This window comes from Leopardus geoffroyi, chromosome D4 (genome assembly GCF_018350155.1).
Source record: "Leopardus geoffroyi isolate Oge1 chromosome D4, O.geoffroyi_Oge1_pat1.0, whole genome shotgun sequence".
NCBI classification, from domain to species: domain Eukaryota; kingdom Metazoa; phylum Chordata; class Mammalia; order Carnivora; family Felidae; genus Leopardus; species Leopardus geoffroyi.
Genome location: NC_059342.1, coordinates 80085926 through 80103698, shown reverse-complemented (window position 1 = coordinate 80103698; position 17773 = coordinate 80085926). Strand labels below are relative to the sequence as shown.

The following is a 17773-nucleotide window of genomic DNA, read 5'->3' as shown; positions in this document are numbered from 1 at the left end:
GAATATTGGAAAATCTATGGTTTAGCATGGAACTTACTAAATTGAGTATACTGTTCCATAGTGTCAAGATGTACATTGACTTCCAGGTGATCAACTTCAAGAGCCCTGCTCTAAAAAATTTCCTCGTTACTGTTCCCTGGACATTGCTGTGGCTTTTCCATAATTCCATGCCTTTGCTGTTCCCTCTACCTGCAATATTCTCTTTCTTTTCTTGATAAACTCTACTCATCCTTCAGGGCCCATCTCCAATATCGCCTCTTCCCTGAAGTCTTCCCTGATACCCCTGGGCAGAGTTAGTCATTCTCCTTGGTGTTTCCCTAGCAAGAGGTAAACATTTAATTTTTTTGGACTTCCTCCTTCACCCCTCACTTAGACTGAGTTCCTTAAGGAAAAGCCCTTCATCTCTGGGTCCCCAGTGTTCCTTTAGAGTTTGGCAGGCATTTGAAAACAAATGTTTTGAGTACTTGCTGTACTCAGGCTAAAACTTGCTGTTTTAGGTGCTGGGGGTACACCTGTGAAGAAATTCAAACCGTTTGAGAGAATGGTTTAGTCTGACCATTGAGATACTTGTGTGTCTTTTGTTTTTCTCGTTACACTGGCTTTTCTTGATTATGGGTATTGTTTTTTTGATTATGGGTATGATTCTTGAAGTTGAGTCTCACTGCAACGAATAGTGCGCATCTAAGCAGAGCCACCTATGTTCCTATTTTCCCTGCATAAGCTGGATTAGCTTTGTGTCGGATCAGGCAGGCAGTCCTGAGTGGAAATGCCATTATCTCCAGTACTGCTTTTACCTCTCGCTTTAAAGCTAGCACAAGTATAAAAGATTGCATTACTCCAGGGACGTTCCAGCCTTAGAATAATCAGCTATAATAATAACAAGAATTTTGAACTGGATGTATTTTTTATCATAAAATTCTTAACTGAGTAGCACCATTCTTAACAGTCTGTGGTTGAGAAATTATATAATTGAGCAGCTAGGGAGAATGAATGTTATTGAACTCTATTATAAAAGACTCTTGGGCATGTTTTAACTCTGTGTATGTTGTATATACTAGTGTTTAGCGTTGACTACAATGATGAACTGGATATCTTGGTGAGTGGCTCTGCAGACTTCACTGTGAAAGTATGGGCTTTATCTGCTGGGACGTGCCTGAACACGCTCACCGGGCACACGGAATGGGTCACCAAGGTAGGAAGACTTACAGGAGAAATCTTGACATCAGGCTTTGAGGGGGTGAGGGAGCTGGGGGTGTGGTGGAGGATGCTGGGTGCTGCCTTGTAAGTGGTAGGGGAGCCATAAGACGGAGCAGGTGCGCCCACAAAGCGTGATGGCCAACGACAGTGACCAGCAAGTAAGAGGCACTCAGTAAATAGTTTAACAGATGAATGGACTTACGGACATGGAAAAATACTCACAATATATTTGGTGGGTAGAGGGAACAAACACAGTAAAACTGTACTGTAGACTAGAATACCAGTTTCTGAATAAATATGTTCATGCACCGAAATGTTGAAGGTGGTTATTACTTAGGAACTGTGGGTGCTTTTTTCCCTTTCGGATAAGCATATTTTTTAATCAGAAAAGCAATTTTCATGAAAAAAAAAATAATTGCAAGAAGTGGGACAAAGAAAAAATGTATAAAGTCCTTAAAAGAGTATTGTGGTGTTTACTCATTTTCAAAAAAAGATGGCCGTGAGGATCAAGTGCAATATTAATCATGAAAATGTCATGCAGAAACACTTTTCCTGAGCTTACCAGGCATTTCTGTGAGGGCTGGAGGATACAGGAGTGAACAAAGCAGACCCAGGCTTGATATGGATGTTAGCCCAGTAGGAGAAAGAGTTATTAAATAGTAATTTCACAAATAAATATATGATTACAAATTGTGTTAAGTGCCATGAAGGAAAGAGTGCAGTGTTCTGTGAGGAAGGCTAGGAGGTATCTAAACTCTTTCAGGGGAGAGCTTTTTGAGAAGGGACAAAATACGAAGAAATCGGAGGTAGCTGTGTACAGAGTAGTGGAGTGTTTCCGTGTGCACAGAGTATGCCCAGGCCCTGGGCAGGAGAGAACCTGGACCATTTGATGACCTGAAGGCCAGTGGAGCTGTGCTGGGGGTGGTGTGGGAGAGATGGCCATCGTGTGTGCCTTCCTTGGCCGTGTTAAGGATTGTGCATGTCCTACACGTAGCAAGAAGCAGTTGGGTGTTCTGAGCAGGGAGAAAACAGCCGCTGAGTGAACAGTGGGTTGGGGTCGGGCACAGTGGACACATCGAGGCCAGTTAGGGGTTTGCGATAATCTAAGCAAAAGATACCTGTGGCCCAGACCGAGGTGGCAGCTCAGAAAGAGAAGAACACACACGAAGGATATGTCTTTAAGGTAAAGCCAACTGAACGTACCGACTCCTGGGGAACAAAGAAGAAAGAATCTGATGTCCAGTGGGTTTCAGGTCGGGTGGGTGAATGTGTTTACCTGAAATAGGTGGAGCTGGAAGGAGAGCAGTTGGTGAGAAGGTCAGTAACAGCACTGAACTTGACTCTTAAAATGGTTGAGATAGGACATTTTATGTTCTGTATCTTTTACCACAGTTCTGTATTGGGCACATTGAATATTTCAGTGGAAAAGTTACATAAGACAGTTTGGTGTGGTGTTAAAAACACTGGAGTTGGGGCCAGGATGCTGACCGTGATGTTTTAGACAAGCTGCCCCTCCCTTCGGGGCCTGACTTGTATCTGTTAAATGTTCCTATGAATTCTGAGTGAGGTCACGGGACGGAACCGAGCAGGGTGCGTGCGGTTAGTAGGTCTGTGTTTCAGTTGAGTCTGCAACCCGGGCTTCAGAACAAGTGAGCCTGGCCACCTCCTCACTTTGTGCTGACTTATTACAAAAATAACTGGCACCTAAATGGCTACAGACTATCCCCAGCGCTAATGGATGGCTAGCTCTTATTTCATCATCATCATCATCATCATCATCATCATCATCATCTAATTGTTTTATTTCATTTTCATTGCAATTGTGAGATCTAATACATGCCTCGTCCCCTATTTTAAAGATGAGGAAATTGAGAAACAAAGGTGCTAGACGCTCTTGTCCAAGGTTGCAGAGTCAGTATATGGCAGATTCTGGTCCCAGGTCCAGTGCGTTTTCCCTTACAATGCACATGCCCGTGCTCCTGAATACAGATTATTTGTAACTATTTCTACGTTTACGGACTGTTTTCTTTCCTGTTCCTCACACTTTCTATGAGGTCACATTTTACAGTTTTTAAAACCATTCCACATGTTTGCTTCCAGATTAAAGTTGAAATTAAATGCTGCCATCATTAGACAATTTTAGATCCTGCTGAAAATACAGAGACTCTGGTTGTACTAACTAGAGGCTAACTTGGTCCTAGAGTTACAGCTTAGCTGTTCTAGTGTACCATCTCATTTCGGGCTCTTTCTCCTATTTTAATTTTTAAAAAAGTAATCTAGAAACAGTTTTAAAAGGATATTTCTGTAACATGGATGTTTATATTTCTAGGTGGTTTTGCAGAAGTGTAAAGTCAAGTCTCTTTTGCACAGCCCTGGAGACTACATACTCTTAAGTGCGGACAAATATGAGATCAAGGTGAGGTTTTTTTTCCTGCATTAATTTGCCTCATCAAAGAAAAACTGGCAAATACAAGGAAATTAAAATGGTGTAGCACAGGGGGAATATTTTAAGGGAAGCAGGAATGTCTTCGTATAAGCCATCTTAAACCCATTGGAAAGAGAATTGCTCGTTATTTCTATGTACAACGCAGTTTCTAACCCTGATTTGCAAGTAAAGAAAAAAGAAAACACAAATTTATCTTCACATTCTGTTTTCTTAAGACACATCTCAGGGCGCCCGGGTGGCTTAGTCGGTTGAGCATCTGACTCTTGATCTCGGCTCAGGTCATGATCTCGCGGTTCGTGGGGCGCGGCTGAGCCTGCTTGGGATTCTGTCTCTTCTTCTCTCTGCCTCTCCCCAGCTTGTGTGCTTGCTTGCTCGCTCGCTCGCTCGCTCTCTCTCAAAATAAGTAAACTTAAAAAAATAAAAACCACACATCTTGTACCCACTTCAATTCTTTCTTCTACACTATGAAAACAGATTTACTTGTATAATAAAAACAATTTGCAAAGAGTTTACAGAGCGATCTTATATACATTCTTTTTGCAGTTTTTAAATTGTTTTGTGTGATAGGCATCTTCATTGTGGGAGCTGAGGTTCAGAGAGGTTACGGATTTTACCCAAGATCACACAGTACATACATGCAGCATCAGAACTAGGACCCATGCCTCTCAACTATAAAACTTGTGGCCTTTCTCATGTACTTCACTTTATACTGCCTTCAGCAACCATAGGCCGCATTGTGTAAGGGTAAGCTTGTCTATGGTGATGTGATTTGTCATCTTGTCTAATATTCTTTTATCTGTAGATTTGGCCGATTGGGAGAGAAATTAACTGCAAGTGCTTGAAGACATTGTCTGTCTCTGAGGATAGGAGTATCTGCCTGCAGCCAAGACTTCATTTTGATGGCAAATACATTGTCTGTAGTTCAGCGCTGGGTCTCTACCAGTGGGACTTTGCCAGTTATGATATTCTCAGGTAATGTTTCCTATCTTTGACAGTCTGTTCTCTTTTTTCTTTTTCTTTTTGTTTGTTTGTTTGTTTGTTTGTTTGTTTGTTGTGGTTTAATAGTAAAGTCAAGACTGAATATTTGGATAAACCAGTCAGTAGTTTGTGTTTGGGAAATGTTTACTACATCAGTTATAAACAGGGTTATATGCCGAAAATCACACACATAAAAATATTAAAGGCAATAATTAGAGTTTCATGCTAGAACCTCAAAGATCTAGGTTCTAATCCCTCCCCTTACTTCCCCCTTTCAGAGTTTAACATGCTTTTCTGGAAAACGAGAGGCTTGGATAAAAAGAACTTTCAGATCTCTAGTTCTAATATTTTTTTAAATATATTTGTTTAAGGTTTTAGACAGATAAGGTATATTTAGTAAAATAACGATTTTTAAATTAAATTTCTTATTTTAATTCCAGTACAGTTGCCATGCAGTGTTAACTACATTGTACACCTGAAACTACTGTATTTCAATTCCATGCAACACCTAGGGCTCATCAAAACATGTGCACTCCTTAATCCCTGTCACCTATTCCATCCATCCCTTCACTCACCTCCCTTCTGGTAACCATCAGTTTGTTCTCAATACTGAAGAGTCTGTTTCTTGGTTTGTCTCTCTCTCTTGCTCTCTTTTCTTTTTCCTTTGCTTATTTGTTTTGTTTCTTAAATTCCACATGTGAGTGAGATCATATATTTGTTTTTCTCTGACTTAGCATTCTACTCGATAGCTCCATCTATATAGCTGCAAATGGCAAGATTTGATTTTTTCTTTTATTTATTTATTTATTTTTTTTAAGTTTATTTATTTTGAGAGAGAGTGTGTGATCAGGGGTGGGGCAGAGAGAGAGAAGAGAGAGAGAATCCCAAGTAGCCTCCATACTCAGCACAGGGGCCCAACATGGGGCTTAGATTTCATGACTGTAAGATCATGACCCGAGCCCATCGTGAGTAGGACGATTGACTGACTGAGCCACCCAGGTGTACCAAGATTTGATTCTTTTTTTTTTTTTTTTTCAATTTTTATTTTTTAACGTTTTATTTATTTTTGAGACAGGGAGAGACAGAGCATGAACAGTGGAGGGTCACAGAGAGGGCAACACAGAATCTGAAACAGGCTCCAGGCTCTGAGCTGTCAGCACAGAGCCCGATGCGGGGCTCGAACTCACGGACCATGAGATCATGACCTGAGCTGAAGTCGGCCGCTCAACCGACTGAGCCACCCAGGCGCCCCAAGATTTGATTCTTTTTTATGGCTGAATAACATTCACGTATATACATACACACACACCACATCTTCTTTATCCATTCATCTTATCAGTGGATACTTATGCTGCTTCCATAATCTGGCTATCGTAAATAATACTGCAGTAAACATAAGAGTGCATGTTTCCCTTTGAATTAGTATTGTTGTATTCTTTGGGTAAATACCTAGTAGTGCAATTGTTGGATCATAGGGTAGTTCTATTTTTAACCTTTTGAGGAGTCTCCACACTGTTTTCCACAGCAGCTGCACCAGTTTGCATTCCCACCAACGGTGCACAAGGATTCCGTTTTTCTCCGCATCCTTGCCCACACTTGTTTTTTCTTATGTATTTGATTTTAGCCCTTCTGACAGGTGTGAGGTGATATCTTATTGTGGTTTTGATTTGCATTTTCCTGAAGATGAATGATGTCGAGCATCTTTTCATGTGTCCATTGGCCGTCCACATGTCTAGTTCTGATATTTTAAATTCCACTTCCTGGTCAGTGAAATTCTGCATTAAGGGATCAAGTGACCTTCTGTTGACTAGTAGAAAGATGGAGGTATTTAGAGAAAAACAGAATTTGTAGGATTTCTCTTCAAAGAAATAAGAAGAGGTCCGTGGACAAAATAATTCTGTGATACACTGCATACTTTAGACCCTTCTTGGAGATTGATGGTAGTTGTAAGCATGCTGGAGGCTGATGGAAGCCAGGGCCGTATGGTGATGAAGAGAACTTACTTTGGTGATAAGCCTTGGTTTAAAATCTGGTGCCATCTCCTATGAGCTGGATAATTTTATGTAAGGTTCTACCTTTCTGTGCCTCAACTTCCTGACCTATAAAGTGAAGACTAAATGGAATACCTGTAACGAGGACCAAGTACGAGACCTGGCAGATCTTTATTACCAATAGCTCTGAGAGGCCCTACACAAAGAAGCCTGTTTGCGTTTGTTTAACCTCCTGTACCTCAGTCACATTGTATACAAAGCCCTTTTTTTGAGGAACACCTACTAATGGTTCAGAGAATTAGTGTTCCACAGAATGGTTCAGGAAATGCTGGCTTGGAGTTGTACAGAAAACTGAATGTTCTCGTCATTGTTTTTCTCCATGACTGTTTGAGGGCAACTGGTATGGGATCTGTCATGCTAGCCAATAGGACTTTGTCAGGCCCGGTCTCTCTGGTCAGACAGTTATAAATAACCCCTTTTATATCTTCCTGGAATCAGACTTAATATTTCTAACCAATTAGCTTTCCAAGCTGTCAGAATCATTTCTAGAAATGATTGATAATTATGCTTTGAGGAAAAAAAAAAAAGACTGGAATAGATCCTAGAAAACTTTAGTCTATGCTTTTCATTTCATAGATGGGGAAACTGAAACCAAGAGAAGGTAGGGGCCTTGTGCAACATCCCCCTAATTCACCCTAGTCCTGCATCTGTTCATCCTTCTTTCTGTCCATCTGTCTATCCATCCATCTGGCATCATCCAGTAGGCATATGCTTCAGGTACCAGCAAGCCAGAGAGAAGGAACTTTTGAAAGAATGTGATACTTTGCAAAAATCCAAGTAGTCACCATGGGAAAAATCTGATCTTTATTACAGTTTAGTATTGTTTTTGTTTTGAATCAAAATTTGGATAGGAGGGATGCAAAGGTAAGGTGGAATGCTTAGAATCTCTAAAGGTTTTATTTTGATCCCACATTTACCTTTCTCATGTATGTATTTCTCTTACTCAGAATGGCTTAAAGAGTCCAGAGTTCCAGGGGCGCCTGGGTGGCGCAGTCGGTTAAGCGTCCGACTTCAGCCAGGTCACGATCTCGCGGTCCGGGAGTTCGAGCCCCGCGTCAGGCTCTGGGCTGATGGCTCAGAGCCTGGAGCCTGTTTCCGATTCTGTGTCTCCCTCTCTCTCTGCCCCTCCCCCGTTCATGCTCTGTCTCTCTCTGTCCCAAAAAAATAAATAAACGTTGAAAAAAAAAAAAAATTAAAAAAAAAAAAAAAAAAAAAGAGTCCAGAGTTCCAGAAGAAAGTTGTGTTAATTTTTGGTATTCAGATACACTAGCTTTGAGCAATAAACCTACACATTTGTTTGCTGCTAGGAAGTGTTAAGTTTAGATTTTTCTTTTTAAAATTTTTTTATTTTTGTTTATTTTGAGAGAGCGCGTGCGCACATCCACAAGCATGGTATGGGCAGAGAGAGAGGGACAGAGGGAGAATCCCAAGCAGGCTCTGCGCTGTCAGCACAGAGACGACGTGGGGCTTGATCCCACGAACCATGAGATCATGACCTGAGTTGAAATCAAGAGTTAGACACTTAACCAACTGAGCCACCCAGGCACCCTTAGATTTTTCTTTGAAAGGGGGCCATTTTATTTATCCACGGGATACAGGTGTGCTGTTTCAAAGGGACACATGCACCCCCATGTTTATGGCAGCACTATGCACGATAGCCAAAGTATGGAAAAAGCCCAGATGTCCATCGACGGATGAATGGATAAAGAAGATGTGGTGTGTGTGTGTATATATATATATATATATATATATATATATATATATATATATATATATATATAAAATGGAGTATCACTCGGCATCAAAACGAATGAAATCTTGCCATTTGCAACTACGTGGATAGAACTGGAGGGTATTATGCTAAGTGAAATTCGTCAGTCAGAGAAAGACAAAAATCATTTGACTTCACTCATATGAGGACTTTAAGAGACAAAACAGATGAACGTAAGGGAAGAGAAACAAAAATAGCATAAAAACATGGAGGGGGACAAAGCATTAAGTGACTCAAATAAGGAGAACAAAGTGAGGGTTGCTGGAGGGGTTGTGGGAGGAGGGATGGGCTAAATGGGTAAGAGGCACTAAGGAATCTACTCCTGAAATCATTGTTGCACTATATGCTAACTAATTGGGATGTAAATTTAAAAAAATTAAAAATAAAATTAAAAAAAATTAAAAAAAAGAAAGGGGGCCATTTTATGTCTTGCCTCCTCCTCACCCCCTGCAACACAAATAAACCAGCCTCTTTTGAATCTTAGTGCAAGTCCTGTGGCCTCAGTTGCTGAGACCAGGCAGGGCCACTTCTGCTTCGAAGCTAGCTGAAAAGAAGCAAAGCACACATGGTAGCATGGTGTTCAGGAAATCTGAGATAGGCCGTCTCTTGAGCTAAGTTAACTCACTACAGCAAGCAGGGTGATTTGGGTTCCAGGGCCCAGAGGGCACGGCAGGGATATCTGTTTACAGTTCTAAAGTAATCAAAGTTAAAGGGGCTGTGAGCCTGTCGAGACCTGCATTCCCCTCTGCAGCATATTTGTGCTCCAGTGGCTGGAGTCTGTTCATCGTCACCAGGCTTGGGTCCTATCTGCTAGCACCCGGTTACCTGAGTTTCTGGTTGTATCCTGCTTTGCATTGGTGACGTGGGACTTACTGGACTTTTCTGCTGTTTTCCCAGTTTTCTTTGGATCTCTTTCGTAGGAGTTGTTATTTACCCATGTTCATTGCACCACTGCTCTATTTGTTAGCAGATATGTATTGAGCACCTACGTATGTTTTTGGCATTGGGATATGTACTGGGAACCTGCAGAGCTACTTACCAAACTTGTAGAAATTACTAACCAGCAAGAGGGAAGACTGACATTAAATAACTAGGTGTTTTAGTGGTTGGGCTAAGGGCAACACAGTATGGGGTACTTTGAGACCCCACCTAGTTGAGCAGTAAAGGCAAGTTTCTTTGAAGAAGAGGTTTGAGCTGAGCCCTGAAGGATGAGTGTCTGCATTAACCAAGTGCCAGCAGATGGTGTGCAATAAGGAGCATTGTAGACCGAGTGACCTGGCTGTTCAAAGGCCCTGAGACTGAAGGAGCCTGGTGCCGGAGACATGAGTGCAGTAGAGAACCATCAGAGGGTTTAAAGTTAAAAGAGGTGTTAATAGGATTAGATTTTAGAGTGAGATTAGCTGACTAAAAGGGGCAAAGAATAGCTGTGGGAAGACCAGTTGAGACTGTTGGCAGCTCAGGCAAAGGATGACATCTTGGGATCAGTCGTGGCAATTTCGCTAATAGCGAATAAAGTAGAAACTTTAAGAGGTAAAATCAGTTGATCTTGGTATTGAATTTGTTGCTTGAGTAAGGTGGAGAGTTCGGCGGTTGTCATGGTTTGTTACCTGAGCAACCGGGTGAAAGAGCAAGGAAGGAAATCAGGAAGAGAAACAGGGTTGGCCCACACTTCAGTTTTGGACAGGTTGAGTGTGGGGAATAGGTCCTAGTCACTACTCAGTCCCCTCCCTTTCCAATGTCTGCTGAAATCTGCTCAGACCCTAGTTCTCTCTTCTAGAGGTCATGACGTCTGGCCTCACACGTCTTTCACTTCGTACGTGTGGGCGGTGATCGTGTATAGTTTCCCTGTCCCTGCCAGCTCTTTTTCTCCCCCTGTCAGCTGATCTCCCTTGTGTTCTTTCTTTGTCCCAGTTACCAGGCCCTGCCTGTTCTGGGTGAACTCTCGGGCACACGCTAGTTGGCAGTGTCCTTGTTAAAATGCGGGTCAACCCCACCTTTCACAGGGCCCCCCCCCCCCACACACACTGTTCCAGAGCAGGGTTTGCGCATCCTTCTCTCACAGCTCTCTTCCTGGTGCCTCCAAAGAGGACGTCAGCTTTCCTTGTCAGTCTTGGCGCCTCACTAAGTGTGCAGACGACAGAGACTATGTTTTTTTGTGCGTTTCTGTTGCTGTTTGGCTGGGCCTCTCCCGTTCTGTGCCTTTGTCGTCAGTGTTTGGGGAAGGTGAGGGGTGCCCTCTCCACACCCCCAGCCTTCCCTAACAATTTCTGATGCATCTGTTGTTAGTGTTTCTGGATTATTTAGGAACACCTTGGTTCTTCTAGCCTCTGCTGGTTTTAGAGTTGGCTACCTGCCGAGTAGAGTAGCACTGGAGCCACCTGGTTTCCAGTCTTTGTTCCAGGCACAGGAGGCTCCCACAGGCCAGTGTTCTAGGGTTTGATGAATCCATCTTTTTACCTAGTGGTACGAGTTGAGTCTTGCATTCTAGTTCTCCCTGGTCATCCTTAGCCACAGTATGGACCCCAGCGGGACTTCAGTTTTCACCTAAGTGAGATAATCTGTAAGATCCTTTCCAGCCTGGGTGGGCATCTTGCGCCTTCAGAGATACGCATCAGGCACTGCCTTTTCCCTTACGTGCCGCTGTTATCATGTCAGGGTTCTTCCTCTTCCCCCTTTTTAAGTAAGCTCAGCTTTTTGTTTTTTCCATTTTATTGAAAACTTTCATTTAACTCTCTAAATTTTCTTGAATTTTGTATTGGTTTTTAATGTCTCCAGAAAAAATTACAGTGGCAGAAACAGAAGTAAAGTTGCCTTCTGGTTCATGTTTCCTAACTCTCGTCTTTGTAGGGTCATCAAGACTCCTGAGATAGCAAACTTGGCCTTGCTTGGCTTTGGAGATATCTTTGCCCTGCTGTTTGACAACCGCTACCTGTATATCATGGACTTGCGGACAGAGAGCCTGATTAGCCGCTGGCCTCTGCCAGAGTACAGGAAATCAAAGAGAGGCTCAAGCTTCCTGGCGGGCGAAGCATCCTGGCTCAATGGACTGGATGGGCACAATGACACGGGCTTGGTCTTTGCCACCAGCATGCCTGACCACAGTATTCACCTGGTGTTGTGGAAGGAGCACGGCTGACGCCACGAGCTTACCACCGCTGACTTGACTTTGGGTGCCGGGGCTGCGGGTTTTCAGTGCAACCTCTCTGGCAGCCGACTGCATGAACCAAAGTTCTCACCTAATGGTATCATCGCGCAGTGCACAATCATTTATCTATGTTTGCCAGGGGGCCAGGGCTCGGGGCGGGGGAGGGCTTGTTTTATTGACATACAGCACAGCATGCTAGTGGGGGTACGCCATTGACTTCATTTGTACTTAGTTATGTTGGTCAATAGAAGAGGATGCATTTTGGGTTCATCTTTCTTGAATATTGGTTTTAAGTAAAGAAAGTTAAATGGCTCATTAATCTGCTAATTGGTTGCCTATAAAAACACATTCAGTCTATTATTAAAGCTTTTTACCATCGCCTTTTTTTCTTTTGAAGTTGAAGCAAAGGTGCTATGATGTTGTTCCAGCAACTTCTCTCACGTGGGGCTTAGCTTTTATAATAGCCAGTGTTACAAAGACCACCGAGTCCTGTGACATTCATAAACTCTCCACCACATACCAGTTCTAAAGAAGGTCTGTCTTCCAGGGCGTATCAAGTTCTATAAATTGTTCACAACACATTCTAAACCCTAGTACTTGGCAGAGTCAGGGTTGGCCAGGTCTGAGATGTAAGGGAGGTCTATGGTTTTCGTTTCCGTGTGGAGCAAGCTGGCCATCGGTCCCTTGCCGCCTGGGTGAGTGCACACAGGTGACTGGTACAGTAGAAAGGGCACTGAGCTGGAAGGTCGAAGACTGGCCCTGTTACCTAGGAACCCTGCGACCTCACTATATCACTTCCCTGGGCCCCATTTTCCCTGTCTGTATAGCCAGGTGTTAAGCTAAGTGATTTCTGAGGTTTTGGTCCTGCATCTACTGAAGTGTGGGCAAAAGTTGGTATTTCAGTTTTGTCTGATTCATGGTTTCTTTTGGGTTGAAGATAATAGTTAAATGAAATCATTGGTACAGAGTTATTATCTATAAGGGAGTCAGATGGACCCAGGGGAAATGTAGAAAATATAACAGATTCCCTAGAATGTTAGCATTTGGATGTTAGCAGATTGGATGTTAGCAAGATGTTAGCAACTGGATGAAATGCTGAGGAGAATCTTGGTTCTTTAAAAAGACAGTGGGCTGTCTTCGAAGGAAAGGTACCTGAACCTACCTTGTTCTTCCTCCTTTGCCTCTAACTTGACACATGGCTTCAGGCTGGTTAACTTTTTATCCCTGGGCCTAGATTAGGGTTTACAAACTCAGATGCCCAGGGCAGCCATGCAGATAACATAAATGGCTGAAAGGCGTTAGGGTTGTGCTGAATCGCGGAAAGCGTATTTGATGGGGCAGTTACTCAGCTCTCAGTGGTGGTGGGTCTTCACGATTTTTTTAAGAGGGAGTAGAAATCCAGATTTTTATTTGAAACCTCCTGATTTTTGAAATGTTGACAACTAATTGTAGATAGTGTAAAATACAATGAGCTAAACCAAGCATGTCTATGGGCTACCAGTTTGCATCCTCTACCCTGTCATTCCTGTAAAGTGAGGTAATTCTGTGATCCGCAACGGGAGTGTTTTGACATCATCGTCACAACATTAGGGACAAAGTAGAGGGAGCGAGCTGTAGGACAATTCAGCTGTTTCCCATCGTGTTACAGGAAAGTGAGGGGGCGCGTTTCATCCGCGGGCCAACAGGAAAGTAGTTTGAAGGTGAACATACGAACTGGAACCCCATTTGCAGACTCCACCTGGGAACATGTTATTTGTTCTTGCTGATGCGAATATGAAAGCCTGTCAGTTTTACAGATGGGAGAAAGGCTCCCGGCAGAGCTGAGAATGATGCCAGCCCTGGTGGGGACCCAGCCCTCCCACATTCCGCGGTAGCACAGAGCCGGACGGTGACCTCTGAAGGCCTTTGTAAAGTTAATATTCTAGAGAATTCGTGTTTGGCTTTAAGGACAGGTTTAGTTAATATTCTTGTTGAGACTGTAAGGGGATGAGGTAAAAGAGTAATGTGTTCTCCATCCCCAAAGGCCATGGGTTCTGTGCATGGGCTCTGCTCCGTCTTCCAAGAACCGGAACCAGAATTTCGGCCGGAATCAATTTCACAGGAGCCTCAGGAGACTTTGGGCGGTGATGAGGGCAAATGACTTTTTCCTATTCCTCCAACCTGAACAAATAACTGAGATTGCAGATCTGATGGCCATCCCTACGCCCACCTCACTCCCAGATATATCCAGCAGGAATTATAGTCATTTGTGGGAATTTTTTTTTTTTTTTCATGACCGACCTGGCACTTTTACGGCACGTCCCATTTCAATTTTCAGTGGACACCGAAGTTCCCATCAGGTAGCGTGGCGCAGCTGGTTGGGACAGCAGTACTTGAGGCAGTGGTTGGAGTCCTCACTTAGATTCCTCCTCACCAAAGGCCTTCGTTCCACCTGAGCAGGTTATTTCAGTGCTTTATAGATGCCGGATTTAGCCATACAATGGCTGGCTTTTGTGAAAATGAAGAGCTAACGCGTCCTTTGAAAGAATAAAGCAAACCGGAGCATCAGAGGGTGGGGAGGAGGTAGCTAAAGCTGTAGTTTCTTAGTCCCCTTTCATTGCCTTACAAGGTTGTCTTCCCCGCGCCCTGACTTGCGCTCCCTTAGCTCGGAGGGGAGGCAGCTGCCTTTTCCTCTTTTGTGAAATGCTCATTTCTGAAAAATTCGCAAGTCCTGAGCACATAGACTCCATCCTTTCTTTCTTTTTTTTTTTTTTTTTTTTTTTTAATTTTTTTTTTTTCAACGTTTATTTATTTTTGGGACAGAGAGAGACAGAGCATGAACGGGGGAGGGGCAGAGAGAGAGGGAGACACAGAATCGGAAACAGGCTCCAGGCTCCGAGCCATCAGCCCAGAGCCTGACGCGGGGCTCGAACTCCCGGACCGCGAGATCGTGACCTGGCTGAAGTCGGACGCTTAACCGACTGTGCCACCCAGGCGCCCCTAGACTCCATCCTTTCTTGATGAGCGTTGGATTTCTTGAGTGAAGATGTGTGGTGGGAGGGAGGGGCTCCTCACCTCTCAGCTCCATAAGGGTGGGGCTGGGGGTCCAGGAGAGCTGAGGGAGCGGGAAGTTCTAACATTCCAAAGCAAAGTCATTTCCTCCAGCCCGTTGTTTGAAGTAAGAAGTCAAATTCGGCAAAACTGATACCAGGCTGACCTTCAGACCTGTCAGAGGAATAGGAAGGAAGCCTTTTCAGGGGTGGGGCTAGACTTTGAAAAGTTCCACGGGAAGGTGCACACGTTTGGATAGCTTTTTGTAAGTGGAAGGTAGGGAATAAATACTGTTACTAAATTTTAGATCGCGCCTCATTTTTCACAGTTAAAAAAGACCCTTGTGGCCATTGCAGACACTCGGCGAAGTGTGGATGAGGGTGATGTAATCATTCCAGTGTTTGCGCTCGGGAGAGTGGTCACTGCTCTGCATCTGTAAAACCCCTTCAGGAGAAAAGAAATATTTTTGTAAACGGCATCATTTTAGACAAGAAGTGGCTTGTTCGGTTCGGCATTTCGACCTAACAGAAATGGCGAAGGATGGAGGTGCAGCCGGGTTTTCTGCCGCTGCCCTGGCCAAACGCGGCCAGCTCCTCGAAGCGGGGACGGTGCACCCTGGCTTCTTGGGGGTCTGGAGGTGAAGCTTCCACCGCCACTCGCTCTACCAGTCTCGGGGCCTCCGCTTGGCCTCTGGCAGGCCTGGGCGACCTGCAGGTTCCCTCCTCAGTGGGGAAGCGCGCAGAATCAGATCACTGCTCTAGGACGCCGTCTGGGGCGGGCCACACGGTCCCCTTTGCCTTTAGGGACACAGGATTTGTCAGGGCAGGAGGGAAGCTCTTGAGGTCTGTCCCTATGCCACAGCCTTCCTACCTGGTTATGCCGGTGCTGGCCACGATATTTGCAAGACACCCCAGAGGATTACGCGGCCCCCAGACAGAGTGTGATGGCAAGAGCAGGTTAGCGTCTTGGGCAGAAATGCCCACTAGGCGTCTTCGGCAGCGTGGGAGCAGAGCGTCCCTTGTGCCTACTCTAGGAAAGTGTTCCCCAGAATAAATCCTCCGGTGGAGTCCTGGGTAGTCTTTGTACCACTCCCTTATCAGGCTGAATGATCGTGCTCCGTTCAAACGGGTGTTGGCTGTCGAGTTGTTTCAGGGTGTCTCCGGTCTTCCTACGACAGGGGACTTCGGTCGCTTCCAGTTAGTATTACGGTCCCGACGAGTCGTAACCCCGTGCTGTCGTCGCCGCCTAGAGAACCCAGCTATGTCTGCGCTTCGTGAATGTGCTCAGAGAAAAATGTTTTTGCATATTTCAACCTGGAAAACTATTAACGCAGATGACAAAAGCTCACAATTACCCTGTGTCCCTCTACTCACATTGTGAACAGACGCATTTCGACTAATTTAGACTTCGTACTCTCGACGAGAGCGCTCAGGTTGAAAAAGGCTGGTCTCACCAATCCGACGTCTGTAGCAATGTGGTCAAAATGTATCTTCTCATGTTTCACTAATTTGATGTCTATTGTGATCTAGGGGGAAGGAGGTGAAGTTTGCATCTGAAGTGTCTGTGGGGTGGGAGGAGAAAGGGACTGCGTGAGCAGATAGTGGAGAGAATGTGGGACAAGATGTCTTTATAAGATGAGAAGTTACTTTCACGCATCGTATGGAAGCATTCTACTGTGAGTGATTGTGCTAACTATAAATCATTGATGTCTATACATTAAGGCAGGTTCTCTCAATTAGGCAACATTTGGTTAGTCAAGTCCAAGTTATTGTTTGTACTTGAAAGTAATAAAGCTGCGTTTCCTTAAAAATACATTCTGTAGTTTGAAGACTATTTTCTTGCCTTCTTTCCCCCAGTGAATTCAGGTGGGACTTTGCGAGAGTTGATCGCGTTTTAGAATGTGTTTTTTAGAAATGGAACTGGCTGTCGTGTGATCTAAAGCGACTCTGTTCCTTTGCTGTTTCTGCACGTTCTAGAACATAAGCCCAATAATATAACGATTTCTGAATGAGATCCAAGAGGGAAACAATATGTTGAAAAGTCAAATGCGAGGAAAGAATTTTGGCGACCTCCATGAGTAGATACAGATGGGGGGAAGTACCATGAATGCAGGTTGCAGAGCTTGAGATTCTCTTCCTTCCTCCACTATTCAGCCCATCTCCTAGTTGGGTCATTCTTCTTCATTTCAGTTTGTAAGGCCCCTTGTTTTTCACCAAACATCATCCTGTACCTTTGATCCCCAACGACACCATCATAGGGCAGGCTGTCCTGTTATACAGAGAAAATTGAGGCCTGAAAAGTGGCTAATTGCTTGGAGGAGTAGTGAACGGTGATGAGAGGGTTGGGACCCAGAGTTTTAGCCTCCACAGACCCAGACCCTAGATTTTCCCCACCTTTCCTTGTTTCCCTTCCCATTCTCTCCTTACTTCAAGTCTCTTGGATCCAAACCTGGACTGTTCCCTTCCCCCTTCATCACTTGCGTGTGCCTTTCCGCCCGTTCACACTCTGGAATGCTTCCAGGGAGTCTCGCCAACCCCTCCTTCAAGCACATGGCTCCTCTGTTCAAACCACCTCAGTGAGTCACTGTTACCAACAGGGGTGGGGGGTGGAGGGTGGGGAGAAGAGGGGTCTAGTCTAGATGTATTAACCTACCTATAATTGAGTCTCAACTCATCTCTTCAGTTTTTTATTTCTTTTCCTGGCTTTGCACTTTGGGTCTTCTCCCAGCCTCATGGAAAAGCCCCCATTGTTCCTTTCTACCAGCCCTAGGGGCAGCCTTTAGGATCCCACTGACCTTCCAAGATCTTTAAAGCCTCAGTTAACCAGCATCCCTCAACTCAGGCTGACTCAACATTTTTGCCTAGGGTAGTTAGTTGTGCAATCCGTTGGCAGTTCATCATATTGTACCTTTTGTAACTGGCAAACCATTGACTTTCACCCTTGATCCATAACTTTTTCCAAATCCAGGTGAATGCCTTATCTGCCCAGCAACAGTGTAAGGTTGTTATTATCTGATGCTCAGTAAGTTCTTGGGAAGATATTTTAATAAGTTCCATGGATCATCTTAGGGGATATGTTAACTGGTAGAAAAATAACTTTTGAGAGGATAAGAACATTGAAGCAAAATGAAAGACCAATGACACAGCTCTTCCTCT

General features: G+C 44.2%; 1 protein-coding gene across 4 annotated transcripts in view; it reads left to right on the top strand.

Moving 5' to 3' along the window:
* FBXW2 (F-box and WD repeat domain containing 2) overlaps positions 1-11966 on the top strand; it is a 29101-nt gene extending 17135 nt beyond the window's left edge. For all 4 annotated transcript variants that reach the window (XM_045470120.1, XM_045470119.1, XM_045470117.1 and 1 more), the window contains 4 exons: positions 1059-1192; positions 3527-3613; positions 4446-4615; positions 11291-11966. In XM_045470120.1, coding sequence (XP_045326076.1) covers positions 1059-1192; positions 3527-3613; positions 4446-4615; positions 11291-11579 — 680 coding nt within the window. In that variant the 3' untranslated portion in view covers positions 11580-11966. The remainder of the gene's footprint in view (positions 1-1058; positions 1193-3526; positions 3614-4445; positions 4616-11290) is intronic.
* The last annotated feature ends 5807 nt before the right edge of the window (positions 11967-17773 follow it).